The 12338-nt window shown below is 37.7% G+C and overlaps 1 protein-coding gene across 2 annotated transcripts in view; it reads left to right on the top strand.

Annotated features, from left to right (window-relative positions):
- The window catches only part of XPO5 (exportin 5), a 51773-nt gene that overhangs the window by 23861 nt on the left and 15574 nt on the right, over nucleotides 1-12338 (top strand). For both annotated transcript variants that reach the window (XM_025173211.2, XM_007438275.4), the window contains exons 18-20: nucleotides 3199-3398; nucleotides 4568-4667; nucleotides 5611-5792. In XM_025173211.2, coding sequence (XP_025028979.1) covers nucleotides 3199-3398; nucleotides 4568-4667; nucleotides 5611-5792 — 482 coding nt within the window. The remainder of the gene's footprint in view (nucleotides 1-3198; nucleotides 3399-4567; nucleotides 4668-5610; nucleotides 5793-12338) is intronic.

Below are 12338 nucleotides of genomic sequence, written 5' to 3'. Positions count from 1 at the left end.
AGTTTTCTTTCGTTCAGGATTAAAGGCAGACTCACCCAACTTGTCATTCCAAAGGTCTCTAATAGCTTAGAAGTAGTTAATGAATCATTTCAAAAGAGATTAAAAAGTGAGGTTTACAAACTTAGTGTCCTTTAAAACTCTCCGCTGCAGTTGCAAGCAAGATAGCTAATCCCATCGTCTCCCAGCACTCAAACCTGCAGAAAACTGCTGTCATGCTGTCTCCTTCCAGGGAGCAGCCATCCAGAGCACATGTGGGTGATCTCCTGTTCTCTCTTTATCCAAAGAGGTTCCAAGGAACCAGTCTATTCACCAATCCCTTGGTCTTTGCCATAGTCGTCAGCTTCGTTTTTGCAGATCTGTCTTCAGTTCCCCATACCTCTCCTGGAAGTCTCAGACTTTAATTATTCTGACAGCTATTGGAAGGCAAGTTTTGCCAAACATGGTCTTAACAGGAAATCCCTGTTTTTTGTGTACCTGACAACTTCCTCCTTAAGAAGGTGGAGGTAAGCAGAAGGAAATCAGCTATCCTTGATGTAACCAATAGGGAAGTCTTAACTGATAAACTGGAAGTAGCAGTAACACTGGGGGGAAATGGTTGAGGCTGTCAGGATATCTAAATTCACAATGCTTGAAATTGGTGAACCATGCTTATAAAGATATGTGAAATGTTTCAAATTTAAATGGTTTCAATTCAAGATGCCTCATTTCAAATTTAAATTCTGAAATATTCTGAAACATCCATTCTTGCTCTTGAATTTGAAATATTTTGCACATCCCTAGATACAAAGAACAGCCAAAAGAGAATATTTAGATACATTCAAAATAAAAGAACTGTTCAGTGGAGATAGTAGAACGCTAACAAAACAATGTAGTAATTACCAGTGTAAGTCACATTTGTTGACTCTTGCCAGATTAACTTTATCTCATTTTTAATTGTGTATTTTCTTTAGTAGATTGTGGGAATGCTGTAGACTTGGTATTTCTTGATTTCAGCAAAGCATTGAATAAAATAGCCCATGACATAACAATTGATGTCTTGAAAATCATACCCAAAGATTGCTCATAATTGTTTCTTCATTAAACAAGAATGCTGTATCAAATGGGGTGCCATAAGGGTTAGTTGTTGGCTCTGTATTGTTCACGTGTTTATTAATGTCTTAGATGAAGAGACAGAATAACTATCAGATTTGCAAATACACGACATTGGGCAGGATTGCTAGTTAATGTCCTAGAGAGAAATAAAATTCAGTACAATTGTGATAGGTTGCAGAATTGTGCAGAAATGATCAGAATTATATTTAACAAAAGCAAAACATCTTTAAGTAATTTTTAGGAAACAGAAACCAAGTCCCCAGAATGTGGAATACCTAGTTCGGTAATAGATCTTTTGAAAAAAGAACTTGGAGATTACAAGCTGTATGATTCAGCAGTGTGATATGGCTACAGAAAAGCAAATTCAGTTTTATGCTTTATCAACAGAATATAGTTTCCAAACCAAGGGAAATAATAATTTCACTTTATTCTGTATTGGTCAGCCCCACCTTTAGCACTGTGCCCACATTTCCAGAAGAATTCAGACAAATAGTAACAAGATCAGAGAAGGGTACCAATGATGGTCAGAATAAATTATGACCTTTGAAGAGAGGTTGAAGGAATTAGGAATGTTTAGCCTTGAGAAGATTGAGGGCACTCTTCAGATATACAGGTGGATGCTGTACAGAAGAATGTCAAGACCTCTATCATTCTGAATACAAATGTATTTATTTACTATATTTACCTGGACTTCTATGCCACTGATTTCTTTAGCAACTTATCAAGTATAGGGTTAAAAACACTGCATCACTCTAATAAACAACTACAGGTATCCTCATTTAGTCACCACATTTGGAACCAGCAGCTCTGTCATTAAACAAAGTGGTTTCTAAGTGGGAAATCATGTGACTGCAACTGTGCTTTCTTTTCCCCCACTCCCCCTTTGGAATGCTCATCTCAGCTCTGGGATAATTAGCAAGGGAATTAATCTTTGTATTTATATTCATTGGAGAGGAAGGGATTACAAGACAGTAAGCAGACACACAATAGGGAATACACATCGAAAGCAACATGCTGGCCCAGCAGCCCGGAGTGCACTATGCAAACAGCCCAGTGTATTCCCCATTGTGTGCCTGCTTACTCTCTTGTAATTCCTTCCTCTCCAGTCTCTATGTCCTGAGGGGGGGAGAAAAGAACCCAAGTGATTTCTGTAGGCATTCTCTCCTGTGCCTGACCTGTTCTTTGTGTAGCACACTCGGGGCTGCTGGGGCCAACACATTGCTTTTGATGTGTATTTCCCATTGTATGCTGGCTTACTCTCTTGTAATCCCTTCCTCTCCAATCTTTCCACTCTGCAAGGGGGGAGAGAAATGAAAAACAACAGGTCAGGCACAGGACGTGTACTGACTGTAATAGCGATCACATGACTGAGGGACACTGCAAAGGTGGTAAATGTGGGCATTGGTCGTAAAGTTTTTTTTCACCACCATCGTAACTTCAAATGGTTGCTGAACGAGGCAGTTGGTAAGCGAAGTCTGCCTGTAATCATAGTGCTGTCCTTGAGGGTGAGCTAAACTTCTACATCCCCAAAAGTCTTCCTGAAGAGCCAAGTCTTACTGTCCTTTAGAAGCCAATAATGTTGGGAGGGGGGGAATAACAGTTATGTGTACTATGTATAAATGTGTACTGTAGAAGGGGTACTGTACTCTTGCTCCAAGGGTCCCTATAAATGATATTCCCTCAAGGAGGGGTCTCTCAGCAAGTCCTCTCTTTCTCATCACACTATAGATTCCTGTTATGTTTTGAAAAAAACTTCCTAGCAGTTAGAGCAGTTCAGTACTGGGGCCAATTAACTCAGAAGTAGTGGGTTCCCACTCAGTGAATACGTTTAGGTGGAGACTAGACACTATTGTCTGGGAAGTTTTAATTTGGATTCTTCCACTGAGTAGGGCTGGATTCAGTGGCCCCTTCTGTCTCTGTGGTTCAAACAATTTAATGCTGTCCTGTGTCAGCATGTTACATATTCTCAGCTCAGTGGATTTGCACTGAACCAGAGTCAGCTTTTACCTTGAAGTATTATTTCTTGTGATACAAAATGTATCCTTGCAGTTAATCTTGTGTGGTGCTTTCACTTGACTAACACTTGCTTGAATCTGTTGATTCTAGCCCAACTTCGACATGCTGTATAACCATGTAAAGCAGCTGCTGTCGAATGAGCTACTCCTGACTCAGATGGAGAAGTGTGCTCTCATGGAAGCCCTGGTCCTAATTAGCAACCAATTTAAGGATTATCAGCGGCAAAAAGCTTTCTTGGAAGAGCTCATGTCTCCTGTTGCTACACTTTGGCTGTCTGATGAGATGAAAAGGTATGAAGTTTAAATTTGTTCCCTGATAGAGTGCAATACAAAAAAACCTACAGATCTGTGCTGGGATTTGCAGCAAGCATGTATTGCAGCTATTTTAATTCACTGTGGTTATGTATGAGAAATGCCCTTTGTGCAGACACTTATTAAAGCTTTTTTTGTTTTGAGTTCATCAGTGTGCATGAAAATGGTACAAAGACCAAATCTGGTGCCTGCATTCACTAAATGTTTGTCCTTTTAAATTTAAAAAAAGTTTTCTAATTCTAAATATTTAGGTTGCCTCCAGTATAAAGTTCAGTAGAAGAGAAGGTAGAGATACATATCTTCAGTACAAACTCCTATTCATATAAAGACCCCAGCTGCTACTCCTATTCTGCTATTCTGATTACCATTTCTTTTCAGTTTTCAGGAGAGCTTAGAAAGCAGAGTTCCATGGCAGTCATTTTATACCTCTCATGGAATATTGTTGTAGAAAATGAATAAGAATTACAGGAGAGTTCACGCCATTATGGTACATAAGCTCTGCATCAAAGACATTTGAAAGTTAAAAGTGAGAAGAGAAAGTGCTTAAGGATAGATTAATAATATCTATGGATGATGTTGATAAAAATGGTGTGGAGGGTGTGGGCTTTCTCCCCTGGCAATCTGATAAGATCTATGTGGTTAACCTACTGTGAAAAAAGTGGATGTCTTTCACCTTTAAGATGAAATTAGAGGCATGTGAATAGAGAGAGTGCAGGCTTTTATGGAAATTGGAGTAGGGATCAGCTTTCCCAACTTTAAAGCCAACTTCATAGAAAACTGCAAGAGAAGCATGCGGAATAATCCACTACTTGGTGAGATATTGTAGCAAAGTCATTTATAACCAAGACTGAAATCACATCTCAAGAAAGCATTGTAATGACTAATAGCTTTATCTTATGCGTGTATATTCAGAAATCTATCTGTTGAGTTTAATGAGGTGTTTGTGTAGATTTCAGCCTGGATATCATTTTTTCCTACTTTGCTCTAGTTTCCTGTTACTATAGATTTAAGTAACATCACAAGCAAATATTCATGGATCTGACTTGATAATAGTGTTTCATAACCACTAACTTCCATAACTCTTTAGACTGAATTGATTTATTGGAATAAAATAAGCTTGTAGCTCTGTTTTCTGCCACCACACACAGAGTTCTGATGAATCCTGAAGATTTTATCCGGTATGTTGGTGCTGATAATAGGATTGTAGATCCCGTCATGGAAGATCCCTGTGGTTTGAATCGTTCCAGGGTAAGTATTAGGTTGTCTGAAAATGTGGAATTCAGAAAAGGAAATTTAGCCATATCACTGAAAATTTATCCTTGGTGAGTAGTGGATGGTCTTTGGAAATAGTACTAAATGTATGATGTGTGGTCTGAACACAGGTGAAATCTACACATCCTCTTGGGCAAGGAGAAATCACAATAGGGGTTTTTGTTGTCTTTCTATTTGCATAATTTTAAGTGGGCCCAAGTATGCTTAAAGTTATTTGCCTCAATTAGGTGCTAGGTGGAAGGGGATTGTCCTAAAATGCTAAAATCTTTCCTACTGCGTAGTAATAGCTGGCTTTTGTCCAAGGTGGGTCATCATAGGCCTCAGCTCATTAATCTGAAACTCTTAGCTTTGCTTCTTCCCCCTTGTCACACAATTTGGCATAGAAATTTAAGTTGCATCAGTCAGCTTGTTGTTCTACAAGATCTTTTCAGAGTTAAAGTATGAGTTTCACTATAGGGCACTCAGTTTTCCTTAAGAATAATTATCTCTTTGTATTAACTAAATATGCTTAGGCCTTCTCAATTAATTTGGATTTTAAATGACAGACTTATATGGTGCTATGTTTTGAGAAGAATATAGTAGACCCTAGAATGTAATGCTAAATAGGAGAAGTGAGATGACTAGAGAAAGCTCTAGAATAAGACAGGGAAAATGTGAGCTTATGGATAATTTATCCACAGTAATAGCTTTATACAGATTTAAGAAAATGTATTTACAGTTCCATTTATCTCTAAGACACATGAAGTAATATGCATATGCCTTCATCGCTTGTGATTATGTATGTATAGTTGAGTGTCTTTTTGCAGTTGAGGGACATAGTCATATATAAAACAGTTTTCTTGAACCATTTTAAGTCTTCTGTTGTTCTCTTAGATTGACTTCTGAAGTAACTCCTCTGTGTCTTTTTCTTTCTGTATAGATAAGTTTTTGTGTATACACCATTCTGGGAGTTATAAAACGAGCTCGTTGGCCCACTTCCTTGGAAGAGGCAAAAGCTGGAGGATTTGTGGTGGGATACATGCCTAACGGCAATCCAATCTACCGTAACCCCTGCTCAGTGCAGATCCTGAAACTTTTTGACAACTTGCTTGCTCTTATAAGGTGAGTCAACATGGCATGATCCTCATTTCATAGTCAAAATGCTCCATCGTTCCCCTTAAAGTGAATGATAGCATCTCTTGAAATATTTCACAGTTCAGCATTGTAGAGTAGAAGAAGGAACTCTCAGCTTTGTCCTGCCTATTTGGAGTGTATGGTTTGGAGGAGTCTTCCAGTTTCCTGTAGCATAAAATTAAGCCCAGCTTTTCTTAGTATTCTTGATATACTTTGAACTGTGTCAGTCAAGTCTCATTTCAGTTTAACACAATATCTCTTTGCTTCTCATGTATCTATTGTTGCTGAAGGATTTTATATATTAAGCCTGTTAAATTTATCTTGGGGGAACTTGCCAATGACACTATTGGTAAATGTATTGTGGTTCTCTATATTTGAGCAGCCTCTCCATTGGGAATATTTTTTGTGTGTTTGTTTATCTTGAGGGAGGGAGGGATAATCAAATGAAACTTCAGTGCTGATCTGATAGTATACCCTCATATAAAATAGATTATCTTCAAGAAGATTGGAGTGGAGGGTATCATTCCAGTCTAATTCAGAGGAATATGGTTACTTGTCTGCAGTTTGGTAGAGTGACCAGATGCAAAAGAGTTCCTGCACTTTTAATAGTATTAGCTATGTACTTCCTTCTTTGCCACTATTGTGGGAATGAAAGGGGAGCTGCTTCATCAGGCACAGTCATTTTAAAGTGAAGGATAAATAGAATTTTTGGGAACAAACCTTGAAATGGTGGCTCCTGATGGAGTCAGTTTTGCATACTGCCTGTCACAGCTTGAGGACCAAAGCTCTCAGCCTCCTCTATGCTCTTACTTAGGAAGAAGCCTTATTGAGCTCAGCATGATGGCATCTGGACAGATATGACTGAAAGTGAATTGTTAATCTCTTTCTGCTATTGGGTTGTTCTAAATTTTCTTTTTTATTTACACTTTCTAATGTAAGTAAGATACCTTACAAGATTGAAAGGGAAAGTATGTGATTTTACAAAAAAGTATGTCAGATTAGGAGAGATTTTTCCTACCATACATTAGGATTAGCTGTTAATGTAAGTAAATTGTGTGATAGACTAAATGCAACCAGGTGGTCACTTTAGTTAGCAAAAACAATCACTTCCCCACAAAACTATATTGTGATCAATAGTGTTGTAGTCAGATAGTAAAGTCTTCCATTGAACTTTGAGAGAGAGAGAGGGATGTTTAATTTTAGTTGTTGACAGATAATGGGTTGGCAAATAAAAACAAAGGACATGCAAATAGGCAGCAACAGGACAAAACAATCAAATGAGGAATTAATATCTAATGGGGAGATCAGAAAATATTGGAAGGTGGAATCTGGATTGAGAGGTAGTAAGCCATTAGAGTTGTATACAATGTGAAATAGCAACATTAAAACTTTTTAGTCACTCTTTCCAAAGTTAAACCAGTTCAATTAAAAGTTAGTCCACTGTTGCTTATGGACTAGACCATAGTAATTTATCTTGCAGATTTTTTTTAATTGGCAATATTTATATTGAAGGGAGGCATAGAAATAGTTTAAATAAATAAAGCTATATTCAGTTTTGACTTTAAAAAGTTACAGAACCTGGATGAGTTCTTGGCCAAATTACAGAACTTGATCTTTCTGCAGAAACACTGATTTAATGCATGTGTCTTATTTTATATCTATACAATTCTTATTTATAATCACACTTTATATATTTCTATAATCTTTAGATGATACTGTAAAAAAAGGCAGAGCTCTACCATTCCCATACTAGCAACTACCAAACCTGTTTTTGTTTGTTTATTTATCCCATTTGTAGGCTGCCCATACAGAATGGCTCTAGGCAGCATATAGATAAAAAGCTAAAAAGTCAAAACAACGATCAAAACCATAAAAAAGAAAAGATGGCCAAGCAAGGAGACAACACTAAGAATAACAACAAAATAAGCCCACAATGAGCCCACACCATATCTGAAGAAAGTGACAGGTCTTTAAGGCTCATCTAAAAGAGAGCAGAGTTAGTGCTGTTTGGATCTCTGGGAGATGCTGCTCCAGAGGGGCAGATGCTGTGACACAGAAGGCACTCCTCCAGGGTTCCATCAGATTGCATTGCTTGATAGATGGGACCAATTCTGTCAGATTTTACAGCACGGGCAGCCACCATAGGAGAAAGATGGTTCCTGGAACAACAAGGCTGTATGCCATGAAGAGCTTTATAGATGACAAGCAGCACTTTGAATTGCATCCAGAAACCACTTGGTAACCTGTGCAGCTTACTCACTTGAGGTATTTTATGGGCATACTATAGCACTCCCACAGTGGCTTGTGTTGCTGCATTCTGGACCAGTTTCTGAGTAGTATTCCAGGGCAGCCCTATGTAGAGTACATTGCAGGAATCAATTATTACTTTTTTGAAAAGAAGGAAAAAAACCACATCTGGAATTGACCAAATATCACCTGTACTGTCTGTGTTGCTCTTCTGATATAATGAGCATGACCTACAATATGCTTCTGTTGCCAGTTGAATGTTGTTGGTTATTTTCCAAGGGTATTTAAACTCTCCCAGAACATTTATTTCTGTCAAACCCACTCTTCATTGCCTCTGCCTCTTTTACTCTTAAATATTCCTTGCTCTTTTTTACATTTTTGCAACTATATTTTTCTCCAAACAGACATAATACAGTTTTGTCCTTATTTGCTGCAGAAACCATTGCCATATATGTATTTTTTCTCATCTACAGAAACTTTGACTTCATCATTCCACTGAGCTAACTTTCTGTTAGCATAACTCCACATACTTCTGCAGCATTTTGTAACAATTCTTTTTACTCTGTTCTAAGCAGCTTCTACGTCCTCTTTTTTTGTGTTCACTTTCTGTTCATTCTGTTGAAGGAGTAATCTGTCTTCTGTTACTTTTTCAAAAAGGGCATGTTCTTTCCATACCTGTAGTCATTATGTTTTTGCTCTAGTTTCTCTAGAATTCTGTAGAATTCTTTCAATTCATTCATTTTCTTCTATGTCCATATTTTGCCTGAGATCCACTGTTGACACTAAAAAAAAAAGGATCTGTTCCTTCCTCAGGGCTTACAATTACTAATTATTTTAATCTTTCATCATAAACAGTAAAATAAATCATGCTTTTATATTCCTTTGTCATGTGTACATAAGAATAGACATGTATAAACTGCATATTTGAAACAGATTTTTTTCTATGTAGATAATCACCAAACAATCACCTTTACTATTCATTATTGGGTCTCCAAATAATCTAACCATATTTTCAATACTTATCTTGTTCCCATCCATTCATTGCATGTAGCAGAACAGTTTTTTTGATTAGATAGCATTCATTCAAAATGTTGCACAATTTTTCTTAAAACTCAGCCCTGGTTCGTCAACACCTCTTTGCTGCAATATAACATGCATCTGTCACCAACCTATGAATTCCTACTTCCATACATACCCAAAACAATCTAGATGACACCAGCTCAAATTATTTGAAATACACCTTAGTTCTTTTATTTATAATTAAACCTAAACCTTCATTCTCATTCCCTCACCTTTGCCTTGGTTCACAAATATAGGATATACCATTTTTTTTTCCTTATCATGTATTAATTCATGTCCTTTACCATATCTTGTCAACAGATGTGAGTGAGAACATTGGGCTTTGCCATCCATCATGGCTCTAATGTAATGCATCTTAGTAAGATAAAGCAAGAGTACATTAGACTGCCAGCCTTAGTTGGACCCATTGCACAGACAGCATTCCCCGTTAACTGTAAGGATGAAGTAATGGTCAGTTTTGGCACATTTGGCCAGTATTTATCAAAGCCAGTTTTATCCCAAACATATTTACATTTTTCTATGCAAGCTAGAATAACTAATCCAGGGTTTATCTCACTAGTCAACTTATTGTTGCCTGATCTCACTAACGAGGGGCTATGTGCAGTGTATTAACATAGCCAGGGTTCAAAATAAAAACAGTAATAGCAAAATCCAGTATTTATGATAGCCTCAGTTTGCAGGAAACAGCAATATGTGTGTCTGTAAAAATTTGTGTCTTAGTTGTATTAAGGTGGGAAACTTCAAAGATGGTAGACTAGACTACACCATTTCATGCTATAAATTTTGTATCATTTTGTATCCTTATACTATGTTCTTTCATAAGGAAAATTCTCTACAAGTACAAAACTAATGCAAAAGGGAATGGTTTGAGCTAGAATCTTCCTTTTCTTTCATAGGAAATTCTTTCAGAATTTGTTTCTATCCCTATTTAGAAGGATTGCAGTCTCACTATGTTAGCTAATATTTTATTGTGAGCATATGATTAAACTACAGAGGCATATACCCTCTTTCATTTAAACGCCCAGTATCTGTGTCTTGGTGACCTTGGTGGAGGTAAACTGGGTTTGGCCACAATTCATTGCCAGTATAAATCACTCCAGCTTGAATGAGAAAATTGAATAAATGGCTCTTCTTTGGGTTTCTTGCATGGAAATTTGTGTTCTGTATGATAAATGAAGCTGTGAATGCAGCTAACCATTTACACAAAGGAGAGTTATGTGTATAAAGCTTTCAGGGTTATGTCATTGGGTAGAGAATAATGAAACTATATACACTTGTCACAAAACTACACCCATGAAGGCGTTTTCATTTAGGGAATCCATGCAATGCAGTAAACTTTGCTTTTAGTTGAACCATTGTGTTGCCTGCTTATGTACATCTTGTTGGGTGTATCTCGATTCTTTTCCTTATCTGTTGTGTGAAGGATATGTGCCATTAGTAATTCATTATTTCTAATACACTTTGTAGTTTTGTTGTTGTCTTGTTGCATGCTTTATTTTGCTAGAACTAGAGGTATGCAGTATTTAGACCTGAAGCAAGCAGAGATGCTTCCATTAGAGTGGGGACACTCACTATACCTGTCAACAGCTCATAAAGGGGCCACACCTTTTCTTGGGCTTGTATGGTAGCCCCCAGGCTCAGGAAATGCACATCTGAATTAAATAGGCAGCAACACATGGTTGATTCCTGTTGCTGTCTCCGTAGCACCTGAACTCAGTCAAGTATATTTGTGAGCGTACGTGGCTATGTGTGTGCCTAGGAAGGGGTGCAGTTCCTTTACGGAGCTACCAAGAGGTACACATAGTCCTCACTTACTGACTGCAGTTGAAAGTGGCAACTCCATCACTAAGCAATGCGGTTGTAAATCGAAAAATCATGTGACCGCACTGACTTGCAATGGCAATTCTGGTTGCAGTCATTAAACAAATCATTCATGACCGTTAAGTGCAACATCACATGACTGTGACTTGTAACTTTTGTTAAGGGCCCTGTTTTTTGGCCAGACTGATAATTATGGGATAATTTTTCTCAGCTGCCATATATAATTATTTTGTGCGGTATTGTACTTGTTTTAATTGTTTTTATAATTGTTTACCACCCAGAGTCACAAGATGGGCAGCTATAGAAATTAAAATAAATAAACAGACTTCCTGCTGGTTTCCCCATTGACTTTGCTTGTCAGAAGCCGGCAGTGAAGGTTGCAAATGACAATTACCTGACTGCAGGATGCTGCAACTTCAAGGACCAGTCATAATTCCCCTCATTCAGCACCATTGTAACGTCGAACAGTTACTGAACAAGTGGTTGTTAAGCGAGGACTACCTGTATAGCAAAGATACTCATGGCAGAACCAAAGCACATCTGCTTGCTTCAGATCTGAGTGCTCTGCCCTTTTAGTTAGAACATTCTGGACCAAATTAACAGTTACTTGGACCTGTTGCACAGAACTCATAGAAACCTGTACGGTGACCAACTCTCTCCCCCAGATCTGATTTTTATAGGCTGCCAGAAAATCAAATAACATGCATGCAGATGCAGAATTGTTCTGTGGTCACCGTGCAAAGTATTCATTAAACAGCCTGCAGAGGCAATCTAACTATTTTACCCTGATTTTCCTTCCTGCAGCCACCATTCTGATATTGTGAAGATGCAGGAACAAAAGGGAAGAGGGCAGCCGAGGAGACTGAATGAGGAACAGGAGAGGGTATTTTAAAGGGTCAGCAAGGTTATGCAGTTGTGGAGCTGAGTCAGACTACTATGGAAAGGATAAGAAAATGCCTTCCTAGCAAAATTATGTTTCATTATGTATTTTAAAATGGGATTGTATGTATGATCTTGATAAACATCCAAATTGGTCCTGAGAGTCATCATCATTTCCTACATAATTTGGGGACATGTAAACACATCAAATAAATGCTGTATTGATGGCATTGCCAGAATTTTCACTGCCATAGGTACAAATCTAATTGATATTCTGCTGAGTGCTCGCAGGTAAATTGGTATGGAAAAAGAATCTGCAGGGCACTGAAAGGCACTCACTATTCTTGAGTTTTGTTTTCCCCTGGATATAATGCATCAAATTTCACTGTAATTTCTAGATATCAAATCTTGTTCAGTATCAATTTCTGATAGCTAAAAGATTTAGAGTATTATATATATATACAGACTTTATCTCATGCCATTTTGATTCCAATATATGTTTGGAAA

The sequence above is a fragment of the Python bivittatus genome, unplaced genomic scaffold, assembly GCF_059951505.1.
Source record: "Python bivittatus isolate LINGU-HERP-01145 unplaced genomic scaffold, Pbiv_v1 ctg000020_np1212, whole genome shotgun sequence".
Taxonomy (NCBI): domain Eukaryota; kingdom Metazoa; phylum Chordata; class Lepidosauria; order Squamata; family Pythonidae; genus Python; species Python bivittatus.
This window is presented reverse-complemented; position numbering and strand designations above follow the sequence as displayed.